The 26,549-nt window shown below is 44.9% G+C and overlaps 1 protein-coding gene and 1 pseudogene across 1 annotated transcript; both read left to right on the top strand.

Moving 5' to 3' along the window:
- Positions 1 to 26,549, top strand: part of LOC146170883 (uncharacterized) — a 574,420-nt pseudogene that overhangs the window by 462,101 nt on the left and 85,770 nt on the right.
- On the top strand, positions 6,311 to 17,688 carry LOC146170885 (uncharacterized). The gene is made up of 2 exons (XM_084586723.1): positions 6,311 to 7,329; positions 17,396 to 17,688. Exons 1-2 carry the CDS (start codon positions 7,240 to 7,242, stop codon positions 17,651 to 17,653), a joined length of 348 nt encoding a protein of 115 aa, XP_084442849.1. The 5' UTR covers positions 6,311 to 7,239; the 3' UTR covers positions 17,654 to 17,688.

Here is a 26,549-nt window from a genome sequence, read left to right as displayed (position 1 = left end):
CGTAGACGCCCGACATCGTGCTTGCCACTATTCGGCGAGCAGCAAAGTTAAAGCGACTTCCGAAACCGAAACAAGTCGAAACCAGACGAGGCAGCCGAAGCGGATCGAAGTGCTAGCCGTAGCCATTATGAGTTGGTGGTGTCGCGCCTTTTTCTCTTGTGTGCTGCTGTGGGCCTTGCTGCTAGCGGCTTCATTCTTTCGAGATATACGAGGCACAAAGCGCAACAAAATAGCTCGTGCGATGTGCAGAACCGTGGTAAGGTTGTGTGCATACCTGTGCAAAAAGTGTGCTCGCGTGCCCGACAGGTAGTGCGTTTCTTTTGTGCGCTCTCACTGCAAACACTACGCTGACGACGGGACTATTGGAGGGCGGCCACCACCCGGCATACATTTGACATTTCGGAGGTAAGTTAATTTCCATCTTCCCTGTACATTCTCCTAAAAACTTTGCGCAGAACTGATGATGCATGCCAACACAGCGCTAGTTCGTAAACATCAAGACGCGCATGTCATTATAACATACGGTAGTTTGCTGTTGACGAGGGAAGGGTGAATGCGTTTGCAGTACCTTGGAAAAGAGGCAGTTAGTTCCAGGGGCTGCACGCTCAGAGTAAAATATGCCGTACAAATCATCACTCGTAATACCATTGCGGGGTGCACGATGCTGGCGCTTACTGCAATTCAGCCTTCTGCAAGAATTTAGAATGGGCCAGTTCCAAGTGCCTCGACCCCAGCCTTATGTTGCGCAGCAGTTGAAGATCCGGCGCTTGTGCAGTTGCAACTACACGGATTGAATAAACGGTAAAACCTACCTGCGTTACAACAAGGCTAGATCATTATTATATGTTCCATAAATATTGCGGATTATGAGATATGGAACCGGCGAACATGCGACGGAAGTATGATTCAGCAGCAACCGTACTTAAACTCCATTGTCGAGCCTCGGGTAGTAGAAGGGGAAAAAAAACAACTTTGAGCTATTTTGAATTTTTTCACCTGTATTGGGCTTGACATTTTCTTTTTCATACTTTGGTCGTGACTGAAGTAATCCCCAAAAACTACTAAGCGCATATTAATGACAGACACCAAACTCAGGCCTTCAGTCCAGAAATGTCAGTAAGGTGTAGAGGTAATTATGCATTCAACAGTACCAATAGTATTGATTTTCTTGTTTAATTATTTACAAATGAAGCGAAAAAAATTCTGACTTAGAGCTGAGATGCCCCATTGGAATCTTCTCTAATATAAAATGTGAATCAAAATGTGTGCAGTTTTTCCGTACTCAGTATACCACTGATTCATCACAGATGTGGGAATATGAAATTCAGGCAGGTTTCAAAATGAGTGTATGCAGAATTCCAAGCAAAACAAGCCTTTGCTTCTTAAAGTATCATTCAGTTGTGGTGTTTTTGTTTAAATTTATGCATGTTTTGTAGAAGCAACGGTAGATGTTGATATGGAATTAGTGTTGTGTCTGAATCTAGATTATGAATGGCTACCACATTTATGAATTTCTTGGTTGCCACATGCACTTCCAGACATTGTTTGAACAGTCACATCACATTCTGCATTTGGCTTCTTTTTACTTTTTTGCATGGAAGTGTTTCTACTTTAGAGTGTGTAGCCTTTCACAATTCATAATTGATCGGGTGAGCATGTTTTGGCATGATGAAAGGTTTGGAAGTTCGAGAGCATTGGCCCTTCATGATGCACAAGGGGCAGACTGCTTACTGCACTGGTACCACTATCTTCCTAGATTCCTAGATATCACTCATATTTCTATACAGAATACATGTTTTCAAAAATCCATATTTCTGGTCCGACTCTGCACATTCTTCAGTTGACATAATGGGAGCTAGGGACGAACTTTTGCATTTCTTGGTGCACTGCTCCTCTTTCGTTTAAAGAGCCGTCACATTTTGTGTAACCTGAGTTGGGGTGCAAACACTGCATGTTTATAGGGTGGTGAGGGAGCAAACTTGGTGTCACTGTGAAGGCCATGAACAATATGCTGATGATAGGCTGCCTTTAGACTGACTGGCTTGCATTTCTCGGTGTGTTTTGTATGTGCGAAGGTTCCATAAGCTGCCACATATATTGCTTTGATTTGATGTTGAGGTGACTGGCATGATTAAAAAGTCAATGTGATGATCGAAGTCTTAGAACATTCAGAACATGCTAGAATTGTACTCCTGGCTTAAGTTGCAGACATTGTTTGCTGGTTATACCTTTGAGAGGAAATCTAGTAGATGAAGCTATGGGCAGAGTGCTTGCTTGGTATTCCAAACTAACCACCCAAACGTGATTGTTTACTGGAAACAGATTGTTCAAGCTTCCAGCCTTCCACTTGTTTACTCGTACGTTGCAGTGAAGCGCATTTACGCCTTGGCATATGGCAGGCTCAGGGGCTCGTTCATCGCCACTGTACTAGGTTAGACTGGAAATGCCTTTTGCCATTGCCGTGAAATAGTGTTTAAAAGAAGGTTCGGTGCGATGTCAGCGCACGTTAAAGATCCCCAGGTGGTCGAAATTACTCCGTAGCCCTCCACTACGGCTCCTCTTTCTCTCTGTCCACTTTCATTCCCACCTCCCTCCTTTCCCTTACGGCGCGGTTCGGGTGTCCACAGAGCAAGTGTGACAGTTACTGCGCCTTTCCCTTCCTGTGAACCAATTTATTATTTATTTATTATTAAAGAAGGTTCGGCGACAGAAATACTGTTTGCTCTCTTAGTAGGTAAAGAAGAGTTAGCATAACATTTCTTACGAGTTACATTACCTGGCATCTCTAGATGGGCGTTGTGCCTGCTATGGGCACTGAATTCTTGGCGTGAGATCAGAGGTTCCTGCAGAATCGCAGACTTTTATAATGCTACTTAAATTATGAGCAGATAGAGGTGATAGATGACAAGACTTTACTAATGGTCAATTTCAATCACAGGGTTTAGTGACTTACAGAACATTATTTTCTGCTCTTTTTGGAGTAACTGTATTCCAAATGCAGATCCAGAACGCAGGTCCCATCTTCCCAATGCAGATGGGGAGCGATTGCTGAGCCAAGATCAATCCCTTGAGCTGTGGATTTCTCTACCGAAATCAACAGAACCGGCCAGAAGTTTGCTTGAGTATTTGTTCAGCTGCACCTTCCATTTCAAGTAGCATGCTCTGCTGTGCTGACTGTGCCCTCTGTGCTCCATTATAGATGATCATTACTTGCCGCTTCTATGAATGCAAATTGCTGTCTTGAACTAGTGCTTACTCTTGAGGACAGCAAGTCTAAGAGCAGTAGTATTATGCAATAATCTTTTTTTAAAGACCTCAGTTTGGAGTGTGACTAGAAGACTTTGTGCAGAAACCATCTTTATGTGCTATTCATGATCTTAAAGCCATTCCTGAACTCTGAAACAGTGAAAATTGTGAACTGCGACTTCCTTTTATTTGAGAATAGTGCCAAAGAAATTTTACCCTGTTTGCCCGCACTCTGCTATACGAAAGAATGGCATAAACTGTTGATGTCAATGCCATCCCAAGAAGCAGCAGGAGAAATGCAGACCTATTACAGTTTAAAAACAGCTGGCACGTGTAGACGAAGCACGGGCTAGTACACAGAATAACGGGCAATTCTTCTGTCAGTTCATGGGCGCCACCTACTTGCGCTGGCATGAGTTCCAAACGCAATCGGGACACAATCTGTACTGAATGCAGGTGCTCTTTTGCGGAGCAAGCAGACCACTTCACTTCTGGGATTGTAATTCACTGTATGTGCAGAGAAAAAGCAGGTGAACGTGTCTTTGCTGGCATATGTCGCATTGCCTGCTGTCATCCCTTTTACTTTCAATATGTGCTAGTGACAGGAATGCTCATAGCACAAGTAGAGTGAAGACACTGATCTGCGCCATTATGGAAATGACGAGCTGTTAGCATGGGCAAACATCTCTTTGCATCACCGCGAAGGTTGCTAAGGCTCAGTTCCATGTACGAGCAAGCTAGTACAATGCGGACATATGTCAGACAGCTCTTTAGCTATGGGCCTACAGCAACTGCTGCCATACCTTTAATGAGAACTCTTGACTAAAAAGGCAGCATTTTACAAAAAGCAAAGTAAATGATAAGAATGACTTTTTTTTTCATTTAACAAAGCTGGTGGTCACAGTTAAGAACTCATGTCACGACTGTTAATATGCCTCAATTGCCCCATTTGTAAAGCAAGCATATTCAAATTCCCGAATGAGCATGGTTGCAGTTGTGAGCAGCTCTGTTAGATGTGTGTCCATAAGGGTGGCTTATTGTTTCATTGTTCAAAAGAATTCTAAACAATAGGTGGTTTGGAACTTAAAGGAGAAAGTACAGAGAAGCTGGCTGTAGAGGCAGAAATACTGCAAATGGTGGGTGGTGGACAGGTGCCAAGCTGTCGTGATCTGCACTTTGCAAGGAGCCTCGTGCTACTCATTAGCCGCAGCTTGGCCATACCCAGCTTATATAAGCTTGGCTTGTACAAAACATGCCTGCAAATGTAACCCTCTTCAAGGCTGCCTGCACCCTACTGTGGTGGCTTCAGTGTTTTGGGCATTTGACTAGTGAGCTGGGTGACGCGGGCTCGGTCCGAGCTGGGGTGGTTACATTTTGGTGGTAGCAAAAACCCTAAGTCCCCATGTGCTGTACAGTGTCAGTGCACATTGAAGATGTGTAGATAGCCAAATTATCCAGAGCTACCTACTATTGCTGACCCTCATTGTCTAAGTTTCTTTGGCATGTTGAACCCTATCATCAAATCAAGGCTGCCTACTGTTAGCGTTAGTCGAGACCTTCGTAATGCCACAAAGTCTGCCCCTCACCACTCTCCGAAATTTCGTTGTTTGCAACTCAACGCAGGTTACTTACAGTTTGGTGACCCCTTTTTCTTAAACACTAGCAGTTGACGAACTCACTCCCATGCAGTGAACTCTGAGAAAAGTGCTGATTTGGTCATAAACATTTTTTTTCATGAGAATTGGTTCAGTCATATGACCATTGAAAAGTCATCTGCTGAAATGTTCATGCGACAAGCTAGGTAGCTTTATAGATGGCTTGGATATGATATCAGAAGTGCTATGATGGTGAACTATGCTTAGTGTCTGCAATACCTTAATGATGAATGTGGTGAATGCAGATGACATTTTGCTCCACTTATTTCACCAGTGGGTGCCTGGTGAGTTGTCAGTGCAAGCTATTGATAGTTCCACTTTCTTCATTCAGTTTACATAGATGTGGAATCCTCACAATAGCAGAAGTATTATGTTTATGGTTCACTAACTACTGTTGTTTTTAATATAAAATAAGTAAATACGCCGTCAGCAACACTGGAGTGCAGCGTGCTATTCACCTGGACACCATAGATATTTTAATCATGCCATACTGCTTTGTTACTTTCAGTTTTCAGTTCTACAAGTCTTGATCACGGTAGCACATCAATATACTCGGGGATAACTGTGGCTATGCAGCTGAAGTTAGGCAGAAAGGAGGAGGCAACATACCTCTTTCGCCTTGCAATGTAGAGTGGGTTACTTCAGCCCTAGTGACCTTGCATTGACTCTCCAACTTCCTCCTTTCACTTCAGCTCAGTTCACTCCTAGCCCAAATAGTGAGCAAACCACTCTTCACGGCAAGGGGACAGAAACTTTTCTCCTTGTCTTTCGTACCTAGACTCGGCTGCATAGCCCCAAAACATTGTCCCCATGTACAGCAAGATTCAATGCCACATTTCTTCTCAGTGTCAGAGCACCCTCTGCTTGCTCTGTACCACCCTTGCAGCAGCCCAGTCTTTTGTTTACCACAGAAAATCATGTCTGTGCAAGCTGTGTTGGCATGGAGAGCTGCATATCTGAGCCAACTTTCATGCTTTATGATGAGGCTCTCATTGATTGGCTTTAAGTTCCATGAAACGTGGTCATGTGTGTTGATTAGTGTCACATGAAGTAAAATTTCATTGACTAAAATGCTATCATAAGGATGGCAATTTGGGTGAGTTGGTAAGGTGTCATCTTGAAAAAAGCAGCACGAAAAAACAAGGACGGAAAAGAAGCAAGCAGATGCTAACTCGCAACTAAAGTTTATTGATGCAAATTGGAAATATATAATGCCAAGCAGCACCGCAAACCGCTCAATCACCAATACGTAGACAGCAAAACATGAATCACTAAAACTTCTGAACGGTTCCATTTGAGTAGATATAGGTAGAGGTCAACTTGGCTGTGCATTGTAAAGAATGCACTGGTTGCTTTCAGTTTCTTTCTGCTGTGCACATTCTGGTAGTCATCCATTGCAAATCAGCTGGGAAATCATTGAAGCTAGGCACATTTTACAACTAGGTAATGAATGTGTTAGTGAGCCATCCATCGTGTTACCATGCAGTGAGTTGGGTTATCTAGATAGGGAACTGTTCTTAAATTTTAGTGATTCATGTCTTTCTTTTTGCTTATCAGTGAGTGAGTGGTTTGCGTTGTTGCTCGACTTCTTTATATATTTCATGTGTGCTTCAATAAACATTAGTTGTAAGCTAGTGCCCGTATTGTCTCCTTTCATACCCTTGTTTTTTCTTGCTGCTTCTTTCAAGATAAAATACAATCTTTGCTACTTCGGTCATAAAATGAATTTTAATGACGTTCCACATCTCTTAGAAAAGTAATATTGTAGTTGCAGGCATGCATTAGGCCCTGCAGTACGAATTAAGGTGCTCGCTCGATGTAAAGCATAAAAAAGGGAGGGCTTGTCTGATCTCGTACCTAGTGGGAACTGGTGGATTATGGATAGGCTGTTAAAATGCACTTGCAGTTAAAGTCAAGCAAATGCTTTTTATTTGCAACTAGGGGCACTGTGATGCCTGACTTGCTCTTTTGCCAGGCTGGCGACGAGATGGAGTGAAAGGAGTTATTTTATTTCACTGTTGGTATGTCTCAGGTGATGTCAACATTGTTTCTTCTCTGGCATTGTAGGCAATCGCCCTTCAACTAATTGAATCCCAAAGTGGAATTGTAAATTAAAAAATAATAATTTAAGATTATTTAGCAGGCAGAGGCAAATTTCATGCAGTGACCTGCACCAGCATGTCGTGCATCATTTCTAGAAAAAAAAAAACAGTATTGTGGTGTTCCTACTCTGTGCCTTTATTTCTTGCTCACAAAGCCTCTGCATGTATGTGTTGCACCATATTACGCTTTCACTAATTTGTTGGGTCATGGTACTTTTTACCTTGCAGCAAGTTCCATGTGGCTTCGTAAACAATGGCTCCTTCAAGCTCTATACCCTTTGCCGGAATTGTGCTGTGCTGTGGTGGGCAAGAAGCAGGACATTGATGTAAGTACTGAAGACATCTTTCAGCATGTGTAGTTTTTATTTGCCTAACCCACTACTGCATTTGTGACCCCTCATGTTTATTTTGACATTTAGGTTTCTTCAGCGTTTTCTTTGCTTGCTGCCGTTGCTTATTGGCTATGGCATTTGGCTGTTGAGTTTGAGAATGCGGAGTGGAATGGTGCCTGTGGCCTGTTGATATAGGCAAAATGCAAATTTGCCCACATTTGGTGCCACTGCATAGCTTGAAGAACTTTTGTGGAAGAGGGCTCTGCATCATGATGTCTATCATAGCTCATGTTGAGCTTTAGGGTAATAAAAGGACATTGAGGACAAGCTGAAGCTGTCTTTTATTATAAATTACTACATTCTATCCACTAAAGTGCTACTTACTGAAAATGCGAGCTTACTTTAAAGGGACACTAAAGAGAGAAAGGAAGTGGGTTTGCATCGATAGAATGCCAGTTCATGATTACAAAAAGACCACTCTTACTGAAAACAGAGCTGTTATAAGGTAGTAAAAAAGAATAACAGAAATACAGGTATCGCCACCACAGCCAAACGGCCAAGGCTCGCAACTACAAATCACATGACGCGCTAGGGATCCCGGAGGCTGACAAATGCGAATTACGTTGCATGTTTGAATGCGGTAGTACGTTTTTTCTCAAACATGATAACACGCTTTTATCATACGTAAACGGCGGCGAAAAGACAACGCAAACGTTGCAAGGCAAATACAAAAATATACTTGGAAGCGCCACAGGCGCCCACTTCAGTTTTGGTTATGTTTCGGCTTAGGCATTTCGTGCGCACTCGGATAGTTTGTTTGAACCTGCAGCGCCTGAATTTCGAGCTTGGAGCAGAAGATGCGCCTTGATGGTTCCCATTTGAGCATTCGGAGGCACGAGCGAGCAAAATCCGCTACCGCCGACACACTCATTCGTTCACACTTCTGCGCCAACATATCGCCGCCGTTGCCGCTTCGACTGCGACCTGACCGCTTGACTGCAGCTACGTACGCCACGAAAAGCATACATATGCTAAGTACCGAAGGAAAAACGCATTATGATTCAATTGTTCACTAAATCATGGCACATCTGACCAACATATACTGCGTCAACAAGACCTTCAACATACTATTTGCAGGCGTCGTAAACAAAACGGGCATACTTGCCGCTCATACCAAATAGAGCGTCGATATATTGCGCTCGGCGCCCGGCGAAAAAAAGGGCCTTGGGTAAAAAGTAAAAACTAAAAATAACGAAGCACCAGAAATACATTACAAAAGGTTAAAAAAATTCGATTTGTAAAAAAAAAAAAAAAAAAAAAAACGCCAGAAGCGGTAAGACTCGAACTCGCTACTGCTTGCTTCGTAACGTTCGGCGCTAATCGCTCGGCTGCGCCGCGCCACAAGAAACTCGGAAATATTTCCAGTCTTTATGTCATGGCCCCATTTACAATAAACGTTTCTACTGCCGGTCTAAAAATTATAACTTCTTGATCATCGGCACATGCTGCCTGCTCTCACGTCTTGCAACTAATGTTCTGGATGCCTATGCGTACTATATTGTGCACTGGATCCATTTTAACATGTGGAATTTCACAGCGCTGGCAAATGTAGTGGCGCCGGCACTTCGGTCATGTTCTGCTACCGTGGACGTAATTTTCGCTGAACACGGAGCTGTAGCACAAACCTTGAAGGAAAAAAGTGCGACGAAGCTTCAAAACTGACAAGCGCAGCAGCGAGGACACTATTTTGCTGGTAACTAAATCTTATTTGTATGTAAACATTTCGGGAAGCGTTGCGATGACGGAGGGCTCGGTTTGTTTATACACAGTGCAAGAACTAGCGCAAAAGCTTGAGAAACATGTAAAGTATTGTGCATTACAAGCGTTCTATGTTTTTTTTTTCTTCCTTTATGGGCCCATCGCTCGGTAAATTACTCTCTTCATCATTTTATTTATTTCGGCTGAGGCCGTCATTGCGAGTACGCTGTTGCCAAGTTGGCCCTTGAGGGATGCGACGCCGCGGGCCGCGCCGGCTCGCTAGCTATCACGGAGTCTCCGTTTACGTCATAGTGTGCGCCACTCAACTCCAAATACGTAGTTGGAGGCCACAGTTTGAATTCGACCTGCGGGAACAAGAAAAAACCTCAACTTCTTATCACAATATCTCAGCAATTATTCGATTTTTTGCTGCCGGATATGCGGCGACAGTGTCACCAAATGTAGTTTATTAGATTTCCGTACCATCTTTGGCTGTCTTTAGTGTCCCTTTAAGGTAGGAAAAGCCAGAAGCTTCGAAACAGATGTCATTACCGGCTGATTTCATAAGTTCTACATGGTGCACCCATACTTTATTGGGCACAATCCCCAGAGGCTGGGCTGGTAAGCCGTTCCCTTCAATATGATGATCATGGAGTGTGGTTTACACAGGCCTTTGATGTCATTGAGTACCCTTAGTTTTCAGGAACTATTTCAAGGAGCTTTGGAACTCCTGAAATTATTTGCTTCTTAAAATTAAAAAAAAAATTGCATGGTTTTTCTCTAAAAGCGAGCCTGCATGAAAACTAAAAGTGCACTTCAGAGGGAACAATCGAAGAGAGCATGAGCCTATATAATATAAACCCAAAGTGACAGCCTGGCATGCGTCCAGACCATGGTTACAGGTGGCTCTCTTTTTCGCAGTTGCCACCTCTCTTGTCCCTATTTAATTTTTCTTTTTTTCAGCATGTCTGTCTTTGTTTTCCTAAATTTCACACAACATTTATGCAAAATTGCTGTGAATAAATGTTTCTCAAATTGGAACTCCTTGAAGACCTTTCCGGAGGGTTATTTTTCTGGTCTTCCTGTCTTCAACTAGACCTGTTGATGGCTGCTTTCTTATAAATCAGCTCCGACAAATTTCCTCTCTAAAAGGCCCCCCTGCACTTTTTAGGTAGCTAAACTGAGTGCGAATATATTTTGTATGTAAAGTGAAAAGAGAAAAGAGGGCAGTGTTATTGATAATACTATGCCATATGTAATCATTGACCATGAATGAAGTATGGGGTTTTTCTGACAGAATATTTCTGCAATGCTTCTCTGCTCAGCGCAAACCCCTTCACTGTGGCGGCCAAACCTGTTTTGGGGGCAGGAATAGGTGGCTGCCAGGAGACATTTCTTGTGAGAATGGCCACATCCATTACCTGCTTCACTGAGTAACAAAATTCATAACCCCCCCCCCCCCCCCCAACTTCCACCCCTTCTGGTTTTCAATAGTGAAGGCATGCTCCTCGTCAGATTCGTGCATAACATGAGGTTTGATACAGAAATATTCAGCATTGCACCCAACTTCTGCCCCAAAGGGAATTGGGAGGATATTTTTACATGTCTTCAGTGCACAATCACGTGATACATCAGTGACATAGCCTATGTGTTACGTACACATATCTTGTGGAGTTTGTATTCTTTTTTTTCCTTGAGAGAAAAGCGCTGCTCAGTCAAAAAGCATGATGCAAGGGAATTTAGAGCAAGCGCCGATTCTGTGCGTTTGCAATCTTTTGCTTAGCTTTAATTCTTTTTCTTCCGGTGGTTTAGCGGCGTTGGTGGTATTCGAGCAATGCAAGGACACGGAGTCAAGAGTCTGCTTCTTCACAGTGCGCTGCAGGGATTGTGCATTTGTTTTCCTCGTTGTAATGAAAACATGCAAGGCTAGTGCATGAGTTACTTGCACACACGCACGCCACACACATGCTGTTTTGCAGTGGCAGAAAAGAAATAACTGTCAAGACTGAGAGCATCTTCTAAGGGCACATAAACGTTGGTGTTTGAACTTAAGCTGTAAATTCATAAAAGATGTGGCTTAGAACCAACAATTTTCTGGCACTATCCTTTCACACAAGGGGTTTAACATAAGGTACAAAGGTGGCCGATCGAGCCCTGTGCTCTAACGCGCTGCGCGCAGTAGCAATCAAATCTTGAGCGCTCCCTATACTGCTGCTCAGGCCAAAGCGTTGGCCGTCCTTTAAAATGAGTGGCGGGTGGGAAGGGGGAGTGGAGGTAATGGGAGGGGAGTCTAGCTGTCCTGCGAGCTAAACGCACAGCAGTATGTGTGCTTTCTTTTTTTTAATTTAACAGTGCGGAAAAAATGAATGAATCGGGGGGGGGGGGGGCAGGCTGGCCAACACAGGCAGCACGGTTTCAAGTGAGTGATGGCTTGGAGCTGACTTGGCAAAGCACAGAGCAGTGTGCATGCTTGCTTTTTTTGTAGCACCGAAGGTTTGACTGCTTCTGTGTCCGCACATGGGCCGGTTTTGTACCTTGAGTTAAGCCCCCCATGTGATACAAGACTGAGTCGCTTTGGGGCGTTAAACCCCTTAAAGCAAACCTTAAGTGAAACATCTTGTATAATTCCATTGCTTAATCCAAACGCCAAAGTTTACGGGCCCTTTAGAAGATGCTCTGTCTTGACAGAATTACTTTTTTTTTGCGCCACTACAAAACTGCATGTGTATGGGCACGTATGGGTGTGCGTGTGTGCAAATAACTCTCACTGTGGTACTCAATATATATGCAGCCCCGCACATGGCAAGTACTCTTGCACATTTTTTTTAGACTGCAGAAAGCATACGCACCATCCCGGCAGGATGCTGCGAAAAAGCACTCACGACTCTAGAATCCCGCATCGCATTGCATACCAGCTGTTCCACCCAACTATCGGAAGAAACAGAACGAAAACAAAAAATTGCAAATGCACAGAATTGGTGCGCACTACACTCCCGCGCATCGCGTCTTTTGACTGAGCAGCATGCCTCTGTAAAAAAAAAATCTAGGAGATATGTGTATGTGACATATAGGCTACATCACCCATGTGTCACGTGACTGTGCACCCAGGATGTGCAAAAATATTCTCCCACAAGGATTTTGCTATATAAGATAGGTGACGCATTGAGTTTTGCAAAGGGTTTAAGTAGGTCATTGTGCTCCTACTTTCACCCTGGCCAATTCAAGGGGTGAGAGGCACTTAAGAGCACAATTACCTACTATGTATAATCTATATGATTTCGAATGGGCCAGGTGCAGCAGACAGCTTGTGAGATTGAGTATAGTGACAGGAAATCTTCACTTCATAAGAATACATTGGCTTCAACTCCACGTAGCCCTGAAGGCCTGCTGCTTTTCATTTATTGGCAGTTATGTGACCTTGAGGGCTCATAGACTGGCACTCAACTTGTAAGCACTTGACATCTTATCATTTGCTCTCTCTGTGGGCTTTGTTCTGCGGGTTTACAAGCTTTTTACTAAAGTGGATACAGTGAGTATGCACAGATCTGTTCTCTTAAGCATTGGCTGAGTGACAGCCCAGGTCAACCCTGGTTAACTTAGAACTTCTAGCACATTATTTTTTCTGGGTATGGCTTTGGCATCCCTCCTGACATCCCAGCTTTTGACACCAAGTATGCATAATCATGGTCTATCACTAACGTCAGTGCTGTAATTGATCATCACATACTTCTGTGGTGCTGCACATTTTAAGTTGTCGCTGTATATGAGCAGTGTTTCAGAACCTACTTAGTGCTGAGCTACGGTAAAAATTTCAGGACTAATAGCAAGTTTGCTCTGCTTGGTGGCTTCCACAGACAAGGACACACTTGTGGGGAAGGCATGTTGCGTGCATACCTGCAACCAACCCTACCGATTTTCTAGAAGACTTCATATCTTTGGCCAAACTTTTTGATTGCACGATCACTGCCCTAAATCTTTTGTTAAGGGGCTTCTGCCTGCAAAGAATGGCTTTTGCAGAACCGGCACCGAGGAATCAGCAGCCGCATTATAATTTCGAGTATCTCCATCAGAGGCCACACTAGCACCATCGGCATCATTGGCTAAGCAGGAAATCAATCAAAGCAGACTTTAGCCGAGCAAGAGTAGGTGTCGCTGGCTGCGAAAACAGTTGGTGTACTGCGTTTCTTGTAGGCAGCGATGCACAGCTAATCTAGCCACAGTAGATATAGATGCTCTGCTGGCTTCGCTTTAGATCTCAGCTAAGGGCAGCCACTCAGTGTACTTGAGGTTAAAGGCTTTGCCCAAATGTCATGTTATCTGATCCTTCTTATTGAGCTCAGCCGCATGCCTTATGTTACCAAGCTGCTCTATGCTCAACAATGGCGTGATTGCTCTTCTTTCGGAACCAACGCAGCCAACAACGGTCACGGACGAAATTACGTGTAAAAAGGCTAGTTATGGTTTTGCATTAAAAAACTTGAACACCGCTCCGATGGTGCTGAGAGAAAACTGGTGGTGGGCATGCAGATCAGTTTTGCGTTGGATATAGAGACGTAGTGAGAACGGTCGGTGGCGGCCTGCAGATATCTTAAGGGACGCACACCTTTAGACATGCATTGCATGCTTGCTGCTGCATGTGTTTATGCTTAGGATGTTTAGATTAGGACGCATCAGACACTGCCTGAAAGTAGCAGCCGCCTCCCCCTTTTGTACACAAATGCTGCTCCCCCCCCCCACCATTTTTGCAGTCTTCCCATTTTTGGTATTTGCAAGTCCGTATAAAGGAAGCTGGGGCCACTAGTAGCGCGATTGAGCCTTGTAAACAATATCAACATCTGTGCTACAGGCATCAATGGCTTGCTTGTCACATCAGGGTACTATGTACGTCTTCGGACACACGGTGCTGTCAAAGCGGTTGGTTCACTTGTTCTGTGGAGAGATATTCACGGTAGGCAGAAGGCATGGCTTTTCAAGTGCAGTGGCCATTGTGGGTCCCAGCTTTGTTTGGAAACTGAAATCAGCGAGTTGAATTTGTTGGTTTGGGTGTATATGTAGCGAAGAAGCACTCATATTTTCGTCCCTCTCCCCTGAGCCCTGAAAGCTCAAAGATCAAGTGTAGCAGCAACTTCAAATCAAATCTTAATAAACAAATTTGGTCACTAAATTTCATAGCATTCTCAATGCATATGTCATGTTCTACATGAACAATATCACAGCAGCAGCGACATTTTGCCTAACATTAAGCTGTTTTTCACAGCTGCCTTTTCATGCAGCCTGGGAAACATGTTCTGTTAGCCTGTGAATATCAAGTTTGCTTCTGAATGTTCAGAGGACTTGACATTAGGACATGAGTGTTTTGCGTGTGGAATAGTTAATTCAAATTTTACCCTTGTGGCCGAATTCAAAAACATGTCTCCACTCGACGCTACCTCAGCTCCATAAAGTGCAGAAAACAGACTTACCCTTCAGAAATATTTATCCACTCCAGACAGCACAAGTGGCATACGGGGACAGGACTAATGGTGAATTCGAGTGGGAGAGCAGACGCCCTCGACAGCACTTCGAAAGTGCTCTCAGACAAGCGGGTGCCCTCCAGTGGTAGAGCAGGAGTAGAATCACTGGCTTCCAATGGTAGAGGAGGAGGTATTTTTCTTTGCTGAGAGCACCTGAATGCACTCCCGGCTGCTCCCTCATCTAAAGCGAGTGTAGAGGAAGTCACATGACATAAAGCGGTGTATCCACGCCACTTTTTTTCTTTTCTCGAGTCGGTGACGCTCTAAATGGCGGCTGTAAAGCATTGCTCATGTTTGAGAGTCACTGCTGGCATCGAAAGGGCCAAAGGAGGCAGGTCGCCGCGCTGTGAGAACAAAGGCATGCAACGCAAGCAGTTCTACACGGAGTGTTTGCTTCTCCTCAGGTTGCAACTGCTGCTACTGCAGGTAGGCAGAGAATGCTGGGGAGGGAAGTGCGGCACAATGGTCGTGGCGTGCTGCTCTCGACACGCAGAGAGTGTTCCCGTGGGAGGAAAATTACACCCTCGCTCGGTGTGCTCCTGTACTTCTCTGTACTGCTCTGCACCTCTGCTCTCGTCCCCCCAACCGAGTGAGCCATAAGGCCAAAATTTGGCCCGGAAAGTGCATGCCACTGCGTGTAACATGCTCATTTTCTAATGTCAAGTCCTTTTGAACAGCATCCACAAGCTGCCTCAAGAGTCACAGGCTAGTAGGCTGTGGTGGCCGCTTTTCGATGGAGACTAAAAGCAAGGCGCCCATGTGCGGTGCGACATCAGTGCACGTTAAAGAACTCCAAGTGGTTGAAATTTCTGAAGTCCTCCACTACAGCATTTCTCATAGCCTGAGTCGCTTTTGGACGTTAAAAAAAAGTCACAGCCTAGTAAAATATGTTTTGCAGACTGCATGAACAAGGCAGCTGTGAAAAATGGCTGAAAGCAATTCACATCTACCAACGTTCACTGGCAGTGACATATGGCTCATGTAGAACAGGATTTAGGCATTGAGAACTGCTCGAACTGCTGTGAACTCTAGTAACCTAGTTGCATATTTGCCCTCTGAGTGCTCAGCGGCGAGCGTTGAGCACACGTGAGGTTCAAAGAAGCATGTTATAGCGCATGCACCCAAGCCAACAAATTTGTCTTTCCAGAAGCAAATGCCGCTTCTGTTTCCAAGCAAGCCAGGAGCTATAATTTTAAGCGCTCTTGAAAAGCTATGCCTTCCACCAACTGCAAATATCTCGTCTCCACAGCCAAAAAGACAGAATTGACCCCCCCCCCCTCCTTCAGCACTGCACCTAGACATACAGGTATATTTGAGGCAATCTGAAAGCCATTGATCTGTGCAGCACAGGTGTTCGATGGCACAACTGCACCTCCGGTGCCTCGCTGTCTTCCTATTTACAATATCACATTCCCCACGATTGCACCACTGTCCACAGTGGTTCACAGAAACCACTGCACATGTTTCATTTGCTGTTAGCCATCAAATGCTTTCTGCAACTTGGCAATCGGCGTGCTCTGAAATGTTGCTAAGGTGTCTGGTGATGACTTGAAATGTGCCTAAACCACAGTAGCGTAATGCGATGATCAACTACAGCATTGAAATCTGCAACTGACGATAGTTATCCATGCTCAAAGTCAGCCGCAAAAACTTGGGAGGCTTTTCTTGGTCGTACTTGAAACGATGTTTCAGTATTTTCGAGTCAGATTGAGGTTCTCGGAGCCAATGCTTCAGAGAGTGGGTCTGTGAATCCTTATTGTATCCACTTTCATGAAAGGCTTGGTATGCAGTCGAACGAAGTCTGCACAGTGTGTGAAAGCTGCGATGCCCCATGTTTGCAATTGGAAGTCTAGGTGTCCCCGTAGTAGTGTCATTGCCACTTATAGATGCTCTGTTTTCTCATGCACTTGAGGAGCAATTCAAGTGGAGCTTCATTTAAAAAAAAAGGGCCTCGAGGACCGCTTGGAGTAAAGGTGTTAGTCAAGGCATGTTTGGGAATATCAGTTAACCTGATCCCTATGCACTGTTTCCACTGCCTCGGGTGGTTAGGGTATTTCTCAAGACCTTATTGGAAGGAAGGCTGAGGGGCCGTCATGAATCCTAACCAAGCTTTTAGTAAACTTGAGGAGAGTTGTGCCACTTCTACATGGCATTCTCGATCACCATTGAAAGATTCCATCATCTCACTGTAAGCTCTTGTACCCCGCTATTGCCATCGATAATTCGCTGCTGGGCTCAAGTAATACTCGTGCACTTTTGGAGATGTGTTATCGACTGTTTTTGTACAAGTTGCAATGATGATATACTTTCCGCACTGTTCTGTGTGCAATTTTGTTTTTCCTCTATGATTATATACGTCGGATTGCATAATCTTTCATTTCAGGTTTGGTTTTATTCCTTAGCCCTGTGTGCTAAGCCGTATCCTAGAATGCACACTTCTATTTCTCAAAGGCCATTTAAATCTCCAATTTTGCACTGCTCTGTTCACTCTAGTTATTGTAGCTTTCCATGAAGCAGTGCTCAAAATCTTTGATTGATAGGATATGGTTCAAAGACCCTTGAAATATCTGTTCGACTAAGGTATTAGATTTTGTGATGGACTGATGCTGAACAGCTTGTATTCTTGTGTCAGTTCCTCATATTTCTGTAGTTCAGAATCGAAACTTTTTGAATTGTTATCAATTAATAATAGAGCACCTACTTACCCCTTTCTCAGAATGTTTTGTAAAGACATGAGCTGAATTTTCGGATTTTGGAACATAGTCCTGCCTTTTTTTTGCATATTGCAGACGTCGCACAGTAAAAACCTGTATCCAAGCTCGAATCCAACAGGCCAGCGGCAGCTGAAGAAGGAAACCAGCATCCAAGCTCGAACCTGGTGGACCGAAAGCAGATGTTTTGTGACCACGGTGTATCAGCCAATAAAGCCAATCCAGGTGACCACATGTATCTTTTGGAAGCTTGCATTCTTTGCACTTGAGACTCATCTCATGGAAAGCATCATTTCTGCAAAACATTTTGTCATAACTGTAGCAGACACTGATTGAGGCCTTGCACAAGGCCTAAAGCTGGCATATTAGTATTATACACAACACAAACATGAGGTGTGATGTAGGCGCCTTGCAACCATGCAGAGTATCACCATAGCATGGTAGCATTCCCATGCCGAATGTCTCATCGTCTGAGATCAGACTAATGTCTTGCACCTTCAGAGTGCACTCATTCTTTGCACTAAAGGCCCTAATATAGTCCGATGTTTTTGACGCAACTGGCTAAGTCTGCGACGTCGGCCATGACGGGCGCGTCAAAAAACTGCCGCTTCTACAAGATGGCGCGGCTGGCGTGCCCGATGCCGCGGCGCGCATGCGCACAAGACGCCCTCGAGGGCTGGTAGATTTTTGGGGTGCATTTTCGAGCAGACGATAGGGCACCTACAGGGACCTGGCTGCAGCCTATCAAGGCACTAATTACTATTGTGATCAAGGCAATGACGCGATGTGTTTACTGCGAATGTTCAAATGGCACAAAGCATTTACAGGCAGCCGTGGAGACGTCCAGCCCAGCAACGGCCTGAGCCCGCGTCGACGACGGCTACAGACGGAACGATGATTGTGTACGTGCGTGTTTTACTGAAAACTAATCAAAATTTAAGTGTATGTACGATTACAGAGGAGTTAGAGATTACACAGTAATGAGGATCACATTCTCGGCTGGCCGCAGTTCCTGTAGAATTCCATAAATTTCGCGAATTCCCTGGTTGTTGAGCCGCTGACGTTCCGTGAGGCCAAATAGAGTACGGCCTTCGATTCCGGCGTGTACCGGTCACAACTCTATGCGAAGCCGCTTCCGCAGTTTTTGGTATTCTTCCAATGAATGTACTGCAGATAAGTGAAACAACACCATCGTTACACCTTCTAGAGCAATGCATTAAAACGAGCATGGTACACACACCGCAGCGAAGAACTCACAGCTGTGCCCAGCCGCACTACTGACAGTTTGCATCCCAGGCATTTTTCTTTCCTTTGAACGTCTGCGTATAGTCAATCCGCTTGGTATCATTAACGCAGGGCCGCCCTCGAATTCCTTCTAGCAGCTTTTCCGCAACAGTGTCTGAAATGCGCGCGTGGTTATAGCGCAGTCTCTGTCTACATGCAAGCCGCCATATTCACTGCGCGTGAGGAATGCTGGGATGGATGGCCGACGCGGCTGAGGCGGTCGGCGAGAAATAGGCGAGATTCTATTTGCGCGTCAGCGACGTTGGGCCGCGTCGGCTCGCGCTCGCTACGTCCATCACGCCGTGACGTTGGACTATAAACCTCGGTTTTTCGCCGACGTAACGTCGCGGTGGGCGACGTGCGCGCGCGCGTTACGTCGGACTATATTGGGGCCTTAAGTGAGTGCCCACATCCATGCACTCTGAATGTTGATAGCTATGCACAAATTTTGCCACACACACACGGGTACAAAAATCTTCACAGTGTGCACGCCTTCGCGCCGTGAACACGTTGCACGTTCTCCCACCGTGCACACGTCGCACGTCCTCGCTCGCACATTCTCGCTCGCACATTCTCGAATCGCACATCCTCGCACGCACAAACTCGCACTGTGCGGGTCGATAACCACGCACAGATAATCACGCAGAGCCTCGCACAATATTTTCAGTAGGGGTGTGATGTCACAGCGTCACGTGGGTGAGACTTGCGTGGCTAAAGCCGCGCTATGCAGAAGGCTCTGAAACCTAGAGTAGTATTGCTTTCGCAATAAAGACAGGTACCAGAACCGGAAAAGAAGGGAACAGCAGCAAAACAACAGTCACACAAAAATGACAAATAACGTACGGAGAGAGAGGCAGCGGTACAAAACCCAAAAAACGTAAGAAAAAAAGGAGACTGAGAATAGTAAACAGGACAGTCCCCAACAAGGAAATAAAACATCAGGTGCACAATAGAGATCTGCAGTCTCCTACGGCATTGTAATCATTAGTCGACAAATCCACAAAGAGAGAAAAGAAACTAAATTAAGGAGCAGAATATAAATAAAAAATAGAAAACGTGCTGACATCACAGACAAGAGGAAGGGGATGAGAAAGAATTGAAAAATCTAGACAAAACAAAAGAGAGAAAAAGACTAATAAATCCAGTCCGATGCGAAAGACGCCCGTCACTAAACCAGATAATATTAACCGCAAAATGCTCGGTAAGAGAAACGACCGAGGAAAATAGATTTAGAAAAAAGAAACTGCTGCACCACTATACCGGACTCGTCTGACAACCGCAGCAGAAAAGGCAAAAAATATATCACTGAGGAATAAAAAGAAATTCACTCATTTCATAGCAGTATGCATGCTGCCCATGCGAACCTGGCTCTGCAAGCAAAAGTGACTGCAGTCGCGCGCACATGCAGAACAAATGAAAGGCATGCCTAAAGCACTCTGCTCAACACAGGAGCACGGAGCCCTCTCCTGTGCAAAGCGTGGTAGGGGGTCTGCAGGACCCTCCGACGAGACACTCGCCACCACTACCGTCAGGTGCAAGCACTAGATCCGCAGGTCATCCGCTGGTGCATGTAAAAACAAAGCTGGAGAGTTGGCGGCATCGAAGGGCATGTCACGACGAAATGCAAATGAACACATAGAAACGTGATCCATTAGGCATAAGTGACTTGCTAACTACAGCCATATACGCCTCCATGCAAACAAGTGGGAGTGTCCGTATCAGGCAGGCTGAAAGGAAGAGCATTCTTTCTCCTCTGTACGGAGCGTGGTTGGGAGTCGGCAGGATACTCCGAGGAGTCCCTCATCCCCAAACTCAAGTACAGGGTCTAACGGAAATCCGCTGGTGCTTGTAAAGCCAAGAATGGAATGTTGGCAGTAGCAGAGTGCATGCCACAACAAGAAACAGGTCAAAAATACACCCAAGTAATAAGGCAGCCAGAAAAAATAAGAGCGGGAGAGAAATAAAGGATACCTGAGAAGAAAAACAATGGACTCCCGGAAAATATTAGAAAGAAAAGAAAAGGAAAGCATGATTACGTACATAAATGGAACGCATGTTTCGAAAAAAAAATTATGTAATGGATTAGGAAAGAAATAGGACAGGAGTGACGGTACTAATGGCACTGCTTCGCGGAGCTCTTCGCGCACAACTATCGAGATGCCCCAACACGCGGGTGTTGCTCGAGAGAGGGCAGCTTTTGCAGTTCTTCGCGCGCAATGCTTTGGATGAGTTTACGAAGGGCTTCACTGCCGTTTTCGGCCTTCGGCAAGCGGAAGTCCACAGCAGCGATGTTGGTAGAGCGATGAAAATGCACAAATCGCTGATTCAGGGCACGCTCGATGCCTGTCGCTTCCTTCGTGAAATCACATACAGTAAGTGGAGGATCACGTACAAGGCCAACTAACAGCTGCTCCTTAACATCTCGCGTAAGGTGGTGCACTTTCTTTGCCTCCGACATGGCCAGATCCGCCCGGTTGAAAAGCCGAGTCATTTGTTCGAAAAACATGGCTACGCCCTCATTAGGCCGTTGCGATCGGGACTTCAGAGCGAGTTCAGCCACCTCTTTTCTTGCATCGTTGCCAAGTGTTTCGAGCAGCTGCCGCCGGAAATCCTACCAGGTGGAAATGGTAGCCTCATGGTTTTCGAACCACATCTTGGCGGCATCATCTAGTGCGAAATAAACATTCCGTAACTTCCGCTCCTCGTCCCACACATTAAACACAGCGACCCGATCGTAGCTGGTCAACCAGTCCTCAACGTCTTCAAACTTGTAGCCATGGAACGGCGTGGGCATACGCGGAGTATGGCAGATCAACGGCTGGGCACTCACGGGAAGCTGAATGGTCTGGCTTGCCGCTGTAGTCATGGTTCGCGGTGGGGAAATTAGGCTACCACATTCGGGAGCTAAGCCTCTTAAGCGGCTGCTCACCCTGTGCACAGGTGCCGTGTCCACGACGTGTAGATGAGCGAAGGAGGCAAGCAAGATGATCTTCGCTTTCATGGGATGTACCCAGAAACTCCACCAAAAATGTCACAGAACCCAGAAAAATTGGGTAGGCTGATTTACTTTCACCTAGGCAAAGGAACCTGCAAAAGAAGGCACGGAACCAACTTGCGCGCGAGCACCGAGAGCGAAGACGACGAGCGCGTGCCAGTCTCCCGAGCTCGCAACATGGCGGCGCCAGTAAGATAACATTGCAGCAATATATTATGGTGCTAGCAGAGACTCCACATATTTTGACAGATACATGGCTTGTAAAATGAAACTGTCTAGAAGTATCCTGTTTACTCGTTTCTAATATGCATCCATGTATCACCGCGAGAAAAAAAGTGGAATGCCTTGAATTTCACAGGACGCTGGATTTTCATGGCCAAATCTCGATATTATGAATCATGCAGAGCTACAAATGGTTCATTATTTTGAATTATCACGGTACTGAAAAATTAGTAGTTATAAGTGAGTAATCTAATCTTGGTATGAAAATGATGTACCTTGGCCGTAGACATGCAGAAAAGCCAAAAATTAAATGAAAACGTTCAACGAACTTAAAGCTGCTTCCTTTGAAGAAATACGTTATTTCCTTCTACTGCGTGCAGCACGCCACTGATTAAAAGGCTCTATACCTTCCGCTTTGTGCAATGCTTCATCGGGTGCATACTTCATTGCACCGACGCTCCCTATTTGCTAACATATATATGTTAGCGTAGTGTTGGTAATAACAATATTTCAGTGTACTTGAATGAAAACATAACTCTGGTCACTTGGAACAACCAGATTTATTGCAACCCCTCAACACTTGCACCCCGCAGGGGGCACCTGTTAAAGCAGGTGTTTGTGTGTTTTGTGCGACACCACGGACCCCGAGCACCCACGTTTAGCCGTGCGTGGCATCGTCGTGTATGAGGAAAAGGGGATCCTGGTGGTTGAGCCGTTGCCGAGTGTTTGGACCTTTAAGGCCCCTCGGCAGAGGCAACACACCACTTTGGCCCACGCTTCCCATAGACGGCACCTCCGGCCTGACCCGACCGTGGGAAATCGGCAGTCGCCTTTTCCTGTCCTCTCCTCCATCTTTTGCTTTCCTGTCCTCTTGCTTACAACTTTCCTGTCTCCTCCTCTTTTCTTGGATTTTTCATTTTCCAGGCGGCAAGGGTTAACCTTGTGTGGCTAACCACCCTGTGTTACTCCATATTTGGTTATAGTCAGGGTGTAAGGCTGGCGTGGGCTGGACTTTTTCGGAAGCTCCCGTCCCGTCCCCTTGTTGGGCTCGGTGGTGGGCGGCCGCCACCCTGGCCGAACATCAACATTATTTTATGGCTTCTTTACTCTCACATGATCGATCCCGAAAAAGGGGTAGCACCGACGAAACCTCTAAATTCTTTCTGAAAAACCCAAACAGGTTCCCACGATTTCATGTAGTACACAGTGACAACGCTGAGAAAACGGCTAGACAAATCTCACCTTTCATAGTGACCAAGACAATGACAGAAGTAATAGGTCAGGGTTACAACGTAAAGAAACTTCCGAACGGAGACCTTCTGTTGGAAATCTTCTATAATCATCAACATGAAAAACTGTCCACATTAAAGTCTTTTGGAGAAATCCCAGTGACCATCAGTCCACACCGTTCTCTGAACACTGTCCGCGGAGTTATCTCTGACGATGACCTCAGATCCCTAACCGAAGAGGAACTTCTAGAAGGCCTCAGAGACCAAAACGTAACAGATGTTTACAGAATAAAAATGAGGCGTGATGACAAAGAGATTCCGACCAAGCACCTTGTGCTGACATTTGCACAAAGTATCCTCCCCGAATCAGTCGAAATAGGTTATGTGAAACTTCAACTCAGGAAATATATTCCAAATCCTCGCCGCTGTTTCAAGTGCCAACGCTATGGTCACGGCTCCCAGACCTGCCGTGGCCAGCCGAGATGCGCAAAATGTGCTTCCCATGAACACGATTCCCAAAAATGTGAGGTTCAGACACATTTGTGTGCCAACTGTGAGGGTAGTCATCCTGCCTATTCACGCACATGCCCAATATGGAAACAGGAAAAGGAAATTATTACCATCAAGGTCAAAGAAAACATAACTTTCCGGGAAGCACGAAATCGTGTTCTGTCAAAAAAACCGGCCTATTCTGTTGTGGCACAACAGGGCACTGAGCCACAACAGACTCTGGCACCTGCCCAGGTTTCACACAGTGAACCGGGAGCAGGGCCATCCGTGCCCTTGGTGGCTGCGGCCAGCGCTGCACCACCACCAGAAAAACAGGCTGCGCAGACCCCCAGGTCAGCCGGCCTCAAGGCCTCCCACCATGCGGTGAGGGGAAATACAAACGCACCTGTGCGGTCCGCACGGGCGTCCAGCGTGTCAGAAGACGCGATGGACACAAGCCAAGGCAGTCCTGTGCCGTCGACGTCAGACGGACGGCACAGCTCTTTGGATCGACAAAAACGAGAAAAGCCCCGAATCAGAGGGCCTGAAAACAAAACTTAACTTGCTCTACTCATTTAATACAAAATGGCTTTTTTACAATGGAACTGCAGAGGACTTTTAACTAATATAAATGACATAAAACACTTATTGGCCACTCACTCACCACTAGCCTTGTGTTTGCAAGAGACAAATTTAGGTCCCAAACATAAGAACATACTCAAAAACTATACAGTCTTCCGTCGCGACCGAGAGCAAGCTCTCAGGCTCTCAGGTGGCGTTGCCATAGTAGTAAAAAATGGAATAGCAGTTCGAGAATACAAACTAAAAACTAAGTTTGAAGCTATAGCGGTAACCTTACAGGCTTTTAAAACTATAACTGTGTGCTGCATATACTTAGAGCCGCACCTTAAATTTAGTAGTTATGAATTAGAAGACCTTTTAAAGCAGCTTCCAGAGCCATTTTTAATAGTAGGAGATTTTAATGCACATTCCATCCTTTGGGGCAGTAGAAAAACAGATACGAGAGGCGAAATCATCGAGGATTGTATACTATGTAATAATATCTGTCTTCTTAACACCGGAAAGCCAACCTACTGTTCATCTAGTTCAGGCAAAATGAGCTGTATTGATTTATCCCTCAGCTCACCATCAATTTTTACAGATTTTAAATGGGACGTTTTAGATAATCCACACGGAAGTTATCACTTACCTATACTAATCAGCTTAACATCTTCACCACAAATCATCCCATCCAAGCCGCGACGCTGGAAGCTGCATTTAGCCGATTGGGCACTGTTCCGAGAGAAGGCCAGCCTAGAAAAAATTACTCTAGATAAATATAATATAGATGAACTAAACGATGCTTACACAAATTGTATCCTTACTGCAGCACATATAGCAATTCCTCAGTCCTCAGGAGTGGTGAAACAAAATCACAAAACCTGGTATTCAAAAGAATGTAAACAAGCAAAAAAAAGAACAAAACAAAGCATGGGGAATTTTTCGCAGATACCCAACACAGGACAATTTCAAGTTTAAAAAAGCAAGAGCAAAAGCCCGCTACATCCGCCGCCACGCCGAAAAAGCCTCCTGGCAAAACTATGTAACTTCTATAAATAGCTCAACAACAACAAAACAAATGTGGGAACAGGTTAGAAAGCTAAATGGCAGCTACTCTCCATTTACCATTCCCCTTCTAACAGCCCCCGGAGTACAGACAACTATACAAGAACAGGCCGACATTTTAGGTGAATACTTTTCTGAAGTTTCCAGTTCATCACACTACACTCAAACATTCCTAAAACACAAAAACATAGCAGAGAAAAAAAAACTCCCTACAAGTAGTGGTACAAAAGAACCCTATAATAGCTTAATTACACTACAAGAAATAAAAAATGTCCTAGCTGCCGGTAAACAAACTGCACCTGGTCCTGACCAAATTCACTACAAAATGCTCGCCAACTTATTCGAACCTGCCATAGAGGCACTATTAAACTTTTTTAACAAAATATGGGTCCTAGGAAAATTGCCAGAGGCGTGGAAAAAAGCTGTTGTCATACCTTTTTTAAAACCCGGAAAGGAGCCGACATCTCCTGGTAGTTATAGGCCCATTGCTCTCACCAGCTGTTTAGCAAAATCATTTGAAAGTGTTTTAAACATCAGACTAACTTTTGTTTTAGAATCTCATCAACTTTTAAACATTCATCAGTGCGGTTTTAAAAAAGGATGCTCAACAACTGACCATCTCGTGCGTCTTGAAAACACTATCAGAGAGGCTTTTATACACCGACAGCATTGCCTTGCCGTTTTCTTTGACCTTGAGAAAGCATATGATACGGCTTGGAGGTATGGGATATTGCGCGACCTAGCAGATCTAGGCATATGTGGCAGAATGCTAAAGGTTTTAATTGACTTTTTGTCACATCGGTCGTTTCAAGTACGTCTTGGGACCACTTTATCAAGAACCTTCCTGCAGGAGAATGGTGTGCCCCAAGGGTGCATTTTAAGCACCACACTTTTCGTGGTAAAAATGAATTCGATTAGTAAAGTAATACCAAATTCCATAATTTATTCACTCTATGTGGACGACCTTCAAATAGCCTACACGTCATGCAACATGTCCACATGTGAGAGACAGATCCAATTAACAATAAATAAGCTAACAAAATGGGCCAGTGAAAATGGGTTTAAATTTTCCCCGCAGAAGACAGTGGCAGTTATGTTCTCGCTCAAACGAGGCATACAGCCCAATCCTACCTTACACCTAAATGAAATCAAATTGCCCATAAACAATAACCATAAATTCTTGGGCATTACTTTTGACAAAAAACTCACTTTTCTCCCTCACATACAAGCACTAAAGAAGAAAGCCTCCAAATCCCTAAACATCCTAAAAGTCCTTTCACGCAAACATTGGGGATCTGATAGGGCATGCCTTTTGCATATATATCGCTCCGTTGTGCGCTCCTCCTTGGACTATGGAAGCATAGTTTATGGAGCAGCTAGGCAATCA

This window comes from Amblyomma maculatum, unplaced genomic scaffold, assembly GCF_055883805.1.
Source record: "Amblyomma maculatum isolate TAMU_Amacu unplaced genomic scaffold, ASM5588380v1 scaffold_29, whole genome shotgun sequence".
Taxonomy (NCBI): domain Eukaryota; kingdom Metazoa; phylum Arthropoda; class Arachnida; order Ixodida; family Ixodidae; genus Amblyomma; species Amblyomma maculatum.
The sequence above is the reverse complement of the archived record's forward strand: the minus strand, read 5'-3'. Positions and strand labels throughout refer to the sequence as shown.